At 41.8% G+C, this 8,947-nt stretch overlaps 1 protein-coding gene across 1 annotated transcript; it reads right to left on the bottom strand.

Annotated features, from left to right (window-relative positions):
- Positions 1 to 583: 583 nt before the first annotated feature.
- On the bottom strand, positions 584 to 8,739 carry LOC112911547 (putative elongation factor 1-alpha-like 3). Its single transcript, XM_072743511.1, is given in 4 exon segments — positions 584 to 900; positions 903 to 1,003; positions 1,005 to 1,228; positions 8,039 to 8,739. Coding segments are annotated over 4 exon segments (1,341 nt in total). The 5' UTR covers positions 8,738 to 8,739.
- Positions 8,740 to 8,947: the final 208 nt, after the last annotated feature.

Genomic DNA, 8,947 nt, shown 5'->3' with positions numbered 1-8,947 from the left:
CTGCAGATCAAAAATGAGGGGATGGAGAAACATTTATTATGCAAATGGTCAGAACAGCTTTATTATGGATTTAGGGCTGCAGAGACAATGGTGTATGTAATCAAATGATCCCCAGGAATATGTATGGGGTGGATGAAACAAAGGAGAACTTGGGTGATCACATCGATAGACATTCGCCTATGCTAAGAAATCAGATCGCTGATAAAAAATCGTACTTAGAGCTGTGCAAAATCAAATCTTCCCTTTGAAACAGAGATGTGGGGGGCAGGGGAGTTGGGTGGAAGAAGAGGTAAGAAATAAAGAGGGTTCTTATTTTTATGTGGGCAGTTTTGGGGAAGAGAGACAAGTCCTCCATTCCAATCCCATCACATCGTTGTTTCCCTCTCAGTCATGGAAGTAAGTCTTTGGAATACAGGTAACTTCCAATCAAGTAAATTCTTATGGAGGCAAGAGGGATAAGATAAAGGTAGAACTGCGGGGACTCATGTTTTTTTATTCCCTTCCCCCACTCTCTGCTCTAAACGGCAGGGGAGATGCACAGAATTTAGTCACAGGCAAAAAGTTGCTTAGTTCATGTGATTCATCAGATCTCCTGTCCTAAAGGGGAGACAGTTTCTTGTAGAACAAGGTGAAGGAGATGATTCTGCTCAGCACTCAGCAGTGGCCATATCTCCACTTGTTGTGACTTGACAGCTTCTGTGTCCTTTTCGTGGGTAGCCATGACCAAGGACTGGAGCAGCAGGAACAGCTCCTCAGGAAGCTGGCCACTGCTCTCCTGCCCATGGCTGTCAAAAGCCACCCAGGAGTACTTCTCTAGAGTATGGGCACGCTCTGGTAGGAGCTTGGTGGGTGGTGGTTGCAGGAGGAGCAGCAGCAGCATGTGGGACACCTTGAAGCAGGGACCAAAACGTCGAAGAAGGCTTCCAGCTTGGTGGGAGTGGGCTCACCAGGCGCAGAGCCAGTGCTTGCAGGTAGCAGTGTGGCAGGCAGGACTGGGACTGTGGGGGCAGCAATCCGGGCAGCGACTTTGGCAGCTGTACTGGTGGGTGCAGAGCTCCCACGCCAGGTGCTGCATGTGTGTAAAGATAGCCAGGACACCCTTGTAGTGGCACACCAGCAGCTGGCAGGAGGTGGCATCACCCAGCACCTGCAGTGTGGCCAGGGGCAACTGCGGGAGGTGCAGCTGGACAGTATGCTGGAAGTGGTTGGCGGAGGCCGGCTGGCCCAGCTTGAGGTGCAGGCCGACGGCCCGCGGCCTTTCTCAGCACCTGTGCCTCCCCGGCTATGGAAGAGTGCCTGTTGGCAGTGCATCACAGCCAGCTGGCACCAGGCCGGGTAGGGCAGGCAGTCTTGGGCCCCACAGCTCACAGGAAGTGCATTATATCCTAATGAAGGGTAGTATCTAACAATAAGATCTAACCATTGTAAATATTTATGCCCCCAACTTGGGAACCCCCAAATATATCAAAGATTACTAACAAACATAGAGGAACTCATTGATAATAATATGACAATAGTAGGGGACTTTAACACCCCACTTACAGCAGTGAACAGATAATCTAAGTAGAAGATCACAAGGAAACAATGGTATGAATGACACACTGGACCAAATGGACTTCACAGATGTTCAGAACATTTCACCCTAAAGCAACAGTATACACATTCTTTTCAAGTGCAAATGGGAGATTCTCCAGAATAAATGACATGCTAGGTCACAAATCAGCCCTCAACAAGTACAAAAAGATTGAGATCATACTATGCACATTTTCTGACCACAATGCTATGAAACTTGAAGTCGATCACAAGAAAAAATTTGGAAAGAACACAAACACATGGACCACAAATACATCGTACTAAAGAATGAATGGGTCAACCAGGAAATTAAAGAAGAAATAGGAAATACATGGAAACAAAGAAAATGAAAACATGATGGTCCAAAATCTTTGGAATGCAGCAAAAAAGGTTTTAAGAGGGAAGTATATAGCAATACAGGCCTACCTCAAGAAGCCAAGAGATATCTCAAATAAATAACCTAAAAATAAATAAATAAATAAATAAATAAATAAATAACCTAAACTTACATTGAAAGGAGCTAGAAAAAGAACAACAAATGAAGCCCAAAGCCAACAGATAAAGGGAAATAATAAAGGTTAGAGAAGAAATAAATGACATAGACAATAAAAAAAAACAGTAGAACAGGTCAATGAGATCAGAAGCTGGTTCTTTGAAAAAAATTAATAAAACTGATAAGCCCTTAGCCAGACATATGAAAAAGAAAAAAGAATGGGGCACCTAGGTGACTCAGTCTGTTAAACATATACCTTTGGCTCAGGTCATGATCCCAAGGTCCTGGAATTGGGCTCCGTGTTGGGCTCCCTGCTCTGCCAGAAGTCTGCTTCTCCTTCTGCCCCTCCCCTGCTTTTGCTCTCTCTTGCCCATGCTCTCTCTCTCTCTCTTTCTCCCTCTCAAATAAGTAAATAAAATCTTTTAAAAAAGAGAGAATGGACCCTAATCAATAAAATCACACATGAGAGAGGAGAAATAATGAATAATAACCACAGAAGTACAAACATTTATAAGAGAATATTATGAAAAATTTTATGCCAAGAAATCAGACAATCTGGAAGAAATGGATAAATTCCTACAAACATATAAACTATCCAGACTGAAATGGAAAGGAATAAAAAAAGTTTAACAGATTGATAACCAGCAAAGAAACTGAATCAGGATTGAAAAATCTCCCAACAAACAAGAGTCAAGGGCCAGATGGCTTCTCAGGAATTCAACCAAACATTTAAAAAAGAGTTAATACCTATTTTTCTCAAACTATTCCAAAAAACAGAAATGGAAAGAAAACTTCCCAACTCATTATACAAGGCCAGCATTACACTGATACCAAAACCAGACAAAGACTCCACTAAAAAAAGAGAACTACAGGTCGATATCCCTGATGAACACTGATATAAAAATTGTCAACAAAATAGTAGCAAATATAATGCAATAATACATCAAAATAATCATTCACCACAATGAAGTAGGATTTATTCCTGGGTTGAAAGTGTAGTTCAATTTTTGCAAATTAATAAACATGATACACCACATTAATAAAAGAAAGGATAAGAACCATATAAGCCTCTCAATAGATGTAGAAAAAGCATATGACAAAGTACAACATCCATTCATGAAAAAACCCTCAACAAAGTAGGTTCAGAGGGAACATGCCTCGAGATCTTAAAGGCCAAATATGAAAAACCCACAGCTAATACCATTCTCAAGAGGGAAAAACTAAGAGTTTTTCCTGCAGTCAGGAACAAGTTAGGGAAGTCTATTCTAACCATTGTTATTTAACAGTGCTGCAAGTCCTAGCCTCAGCAAACAACAAAAAGAAATAAAGGGCATCTAAATTGGCAAGGAAGAAGTCAAACTTCCAGTATTTGTGGATGACATGGTACTCTACATAGAAAACCCCAAAAAATTCCACCAAAAAAATTTGCCAGACCTGATACATAAATTCAGTAATGTCGCAGGATACAAAAATCAATGTACATAAATATGTTGCACTTATATACACCAATAATGAAGTAGCAGAAAAAGAAATTAAGGAATTTATCCCATTTGCAATTGCACAAAACCCCTAAGATAGCCAGGAATAAACCTAAAGAAAGAGGTAAAACATCTGTACTCTGAAAACTCTAGAACACTGATGAAAGAAATTCAAGACAACACAAAGAAATGGAAAGACATTCCATGCTCATGGATTGGAAGAACAAACATCGTTAAATTGTTAAAATGTCTATACTACCCAAAACAATCTACACATTTAATGCAATGCCTATCAAAATACCACCAGCATTTTTCGCAGAGCTAGAACAAACAATCCTAAAATTTGTATGGAATCACCAAGGACCCTGAAGAGCCAAAGGAATCTTGAAAAAGAAAAGCAAAGCTGGAGGCATCACAATTCTGGACTTCAAGCTTAATGATCAAGACAGTATGGTACTGGCACAAAAAAATAGACACATAGATGAAAGGAACAGAAAAGAAAATCCAGAAATGGATCCACAACTATATGGTCAACTAACTTTTGACAAAGCAGAAAAGAATACCCAATGGGAAAAAGACAGTCTCTTCAACAAATGTGTTGTGCCCAAGACTGCGAATCCAAGAAACCACCAAGGAGCCAACACCAATGCAAACATACGAGGGTTTATTTACAAGCTCGAGCTTGGGTCCAAGTATACCCGACACAGTGGAACAGGGACTTGGACCCCGAGGTGGGTTTCAGCTTAGTTTTATGGGCTTGTCTAGGGGACCTCCCGAAGGGGTGGAGAAATTTTTCAAGTTCTGTTTACATTCTGATATGGGGCTTTCAAGGGCATGGAGCTCTGTTCTCATTCTGATACGGGACTTTCTGCCACTGGCTTGGGCTCTGTTCCCATTCTAATATGGGGCTTCCTGCCCCTGGCTTGGGCTCTGTTCTCATTCTAATATGGGGCTTCCTAGGACATTAAGCTGTGAGCTGTTTTTTTTTTTCCCTGTAACTGAAGTAATGTAAATTTCAGCTCTTATTCACAGGGCCCTGGGATGGCTGTACTTGTGCTAATGCTGAACTTAAAGTGGAATGGCCTTAATTTTCTCGGCCTCCACAAAATGGCGTTGGGAAAACTGGATAGCAACATGCAGAAGAATGAAACTGGATCACTCTTTTACACCATACACAAAAATACATTTAAAATGGATGAAAGATATAAATGTGAGATAGGAAACTATCAAAGTCCTAGAGGAAAACGCAGGTAGTAACTTCTTTGATATCAGGAGTAGCAACTTCTTTTTAGATATGTCTCCTGAGGCAAGGGGAACAAAAGCTAAAATAAACTATTGGAACGTGATCAAAATGAAAAGCTTCTGCACAGCAAAGGAAATACTCAACATAGCTAAAATGCAACCTTCAGAATGGAAGAAGATATTTGCAAATGACATATCTAATAAAGGGTTAGTATCCAAAATATATAAGGAACCTATTAAACTCAACACCCAATAAACAAATAATCTAATTAAATAATGGACAGAAAACATAAATAGACATTTCCCCAAAGAAGACATCCAGATGGCTAACAGACACATGAAAAGATGTTCAGCATCACTCATCATCAGGGAAATACAAATCAAAATTACAATGAGATATCACCTTATACCAGTCAGAATGGCTAAAATTAGCAACACAGGAAACAACAGATATCGGTAAGGAGAAAGGGGAACCCTCTTGCACTTTTGTTGGGAATGCAAACTGGTGCAGCCACTCTGGAAAACAGTATGGAGCTTCCTCAAAAATTTAAAGATAAAACTACCTTGTAATTCAGTAATTGCACTACTAGGTATGTAACAAGAGGATACAAAAATATTGGTTCGAAGGGATACATGCACCCCAATGTTTATAATAGCATTATTTCCAGTAGCCGTGGAAAGAGGCCAAGTGCCCATCAACTGATGAATGGATAAAGTGGTATATATACATACAATGGAATATTAGCCATCACAAAGAATGAAATATTGCCATTTGCAATGATGTGGATGGAGCTAGAGTGTATTATGCTAAGAGGAGTCAGTCAATCAGAGAAAGACTAATACCATATGATTTAACTCCTATGTGGAGTTTAAGAAACAAAGCAGAGGAACATAAGTGGGGAGAAGAGAGCCAAACAGGAAACAGGCTCTTAACTATAGAGAACAAACAAGGTTGTTGGAGGGGTTGTGGGTGGGGGGATGGGTTAAGTAGGTAATGGAGACTAAGGAGGGCATTTGTTTGGATGATCACTGGTATTGTATGTAAATGATAAATCACGAAATTCTACACCTGAAATTCACATTATACTGTACATTAACAGGAATTTAAAGAAAAAGTTTAGGAAAAAACGAAAAAAATCTTACCAAGACCAAAACAAACAAACAAATCAAAGAACAACAAAAATGGTATAAGCGGTCAAATAAGATCAATGGGATCCTTATTTAGAAAGATGAGCAGTTTGGGGCACATTCAATACTTTTGGTTAAGGATGATAGGCAGGAATCCCAGGGGCAAGTGTACCTGATTAGTTCTCAGGTTCTGAGGCAAGGTGTCAGGAGCATAGAGTGACACATAGTGAAGAACCCCCCCCCCCACCCCGTGAAAATGTAGAACCAGGCCTAACCCAGAGGCAGTCCACACCCAGGTGCCTTCCTGGAACTTAAGCAACGAAAAACGTTCTGTGGTTTTTCAGAGAAAAGAAGACCCCTTCCTCACGCCCTAACTGGAAAGTCCCTGAACGTGCTCATATTGACCTTCAAATAGACCAATCATGTCATAACCCGTATGCTATGCTGATCCCGCAGTTTTTGCCTTTAAAAGATGCCTGTAATTGCCAATCGGGGCTCTTCCACCTCTGAGGCGGAGAGCCTGTTTGCGCAAACGTTCAATAAAATCCTCTTGCTAGTTGCATCTGCCTATCTGGGGTCTGAGTCTCTGGGGCGTCCACTGGGACACGTTGGCTCCTGTGAGCCAGGGTCCAACAATAGGATCTAGAGGTGTTCCGAAAAAGGCACACAAGCTAGTTGGAAATGAGTGATGGAAAAGGACATCATTATGGCCACTACCCCTGGAGACCTGCAGCTACTTCTGGGGCTCCTGCCCTACTAAGGCTCCAAGATCCTGAAAGGGACAGGAAGGGATGGTCCATCCCCTATCACATCAGTAACCTTGTAAAAAGTGCACCTTGTTGGAGGTGTCCATGAACTTGAGGCCTTTGTGCATAATGGATAGGAAAAGAAGTGATGTACAGGGAATAATGCCTTTTCACTGAGCTATACTCACATGAAGTCCACAGCCCCAGGCTCCCTGACACTCTATTCCTAAACAGAGTGTGTCAGGACCCAGAGAAATGAACAGAGAGGCTGCTTCTGGACCCTCCGGGCTGGACTCCCATTTGCTGCCTTCCGCCTTCCCATGTCACACTTTATCCCATACCATAATCGACCTGCTTCTTGGTAAAGGCATCTACCATTGCATCTGTCTCTTGAAGATCTTCAATCAGCTCAGGAGACCAGATTCTGTGGAAACAAGTACTGACAGGGCTTAGCAAACAACATTGGCACCCAGGGGTGGGGAGGTGGGCAACCAAACAGGCCATTCTGTTATCAGTGTTTCTTTCTTTTTTTTTCTCATTAAACTTTGTTTTAATGGGTCTCCAAATTCTGTAACAGATTTTTGGTCAAGTTGTTTCCATTAAAAAATACTGATTTTAAAAACTAATAACTTAAAACTGCCACACACACACACACACACACACACACACACACAAACAAATGGTCCACAAAACATTCTCCTTTCCTTCTGAAGGTTTTATGATGCATTGTTATCATTAACCAGTCTTTTACTATTAAATTTAAATGGCCAATTGACACAAACAGTTCTGAGGCTGTTCTTCCACCACTGATTAAGACTGGGGTGTCAGGTATTGGGGGTAATATTCATTTATTCTTCTGAGCTTTCTGGGCAGACTTGGTGACTGTCATCTCCAGCTGCCTTCTTGTCCAGTGCTTTGATGACACCCACAGCAGCCATCTGTCTTGTGTCACAAACAGCAAAACAGCCCAGAGGAGGATAGTCAGAGAAGCTCTCAACACACATAGGTTTGCCAGGAATCATGTCTACAATGGCAGCATCGCCAGATTTCAAGAACTTGGGACCTCTTTCAGCTTTTTTCCACAATGACGACCTATCTTCTTCTTTAGCTCAGCAAACTTGCAAGCAATGTGAGCTGTGTGACAGTCCAGCACAGGTGCATATCCAGCACTGATTTGGCCTGGATGGTTCAGGATAATCACCTGAGCCATGAAGCCAGCTGCTTCCATTGGTGGGTTATTTTTGCTGTCACCAGCCACATTGCCACGAACATCTTTGACAGATACGTTCTTGACATTGAAGCCCACATTGTCCCCAAGAAGAGCCTCACTCAAAGCTTCATGGTGCATTTCAACAGACTACTTCAGTTGTAACATTGACCAGAACAAAGGTGACCACCATGCCAGGCTTAAGAACACCAGTCTCCACTGGGCCCGCTGGGACAGTACCAATACCACCAATTTTGTAGACGTCCTGGAGAGGCAGTTGCAAGGGTTTATAAGTTGGATGAGTTAGTGGCAGAATAAAATCCAGAGCTTTAAGCAGTGTGTTTCCACTGGCATTCCCATCTTTATGGGTGATTTTCCATCTCTTGAACCAAGGCATGTTAGCACTTGGTTCCAGCACGTTGTCACCATTCCAACCAGAAATTGGCACAAATACCACTATGTTGGGGATGTAGCCAATTTTCTTAATGTAGGTGCTGACATCCTTAATGATTTCCTCATATCTCTTCTGGCTGTAGGGTGGCTCAGTGGAATCCATTTTGTTAACACCAACAATTAATTGTTTTACACCCAGTGTGTAAGCCAAAAGGGCATGCTCATGGGTCTGCCCATTCATGGAGATACCTGCTTCAAATTCAGCAATACCAGCAACAATCAGGACAGTACAGTCAGCCTGAGATGTGCCTATAATCATGTTTTTGATAAAGTATCTGTGTCCTGGGGCATCAATGATGGTCACATAATACTTGCTGGCCTCAAATTTCCACAGGGAGATATCAATGGTGATACCACATTCACGTTCAGCTTTCAGTTTATCCAAGACCCAGGCATACTTGAAGGGGCCTTTTCCCATCTCAGCAGGCTTCTTTTCAAACTTTTCTATAGTTCTTTTGTTGATCCCACCACATTTGTAGATCAGATCGCCAGTAGTTGTAGAACTTGCCCAAATCTACATGTCCAAAGACAATGATGTTGATGTATGTCTTTTCCTTTCCCAGTTTGGTTTAGGTTTAGCAGTGGTTTTCACGACACCTGTGTTCTGATGGCAAACCCATTGCAAAAA

The sequence above is a fragment of the Vulpes vulpes genome, chromosome X (assembly GCF_048418805.1).
Source record: "Vulpes vulpes isolate BD-2025 chromosome X, VulVul3, whole genome shotgun sequence".
Lineage (NCBI taxonomy): Eukaryota > Metazoa > Chordata > Mammalia > Carnivora > Canidae > Vulpes > Vulpes vulpes.
The sequence above is the reverse complement of the archived record's forward strand: the minus strand, read 5'-3'. Positions and strand labels throughout refer to the sequence as shown.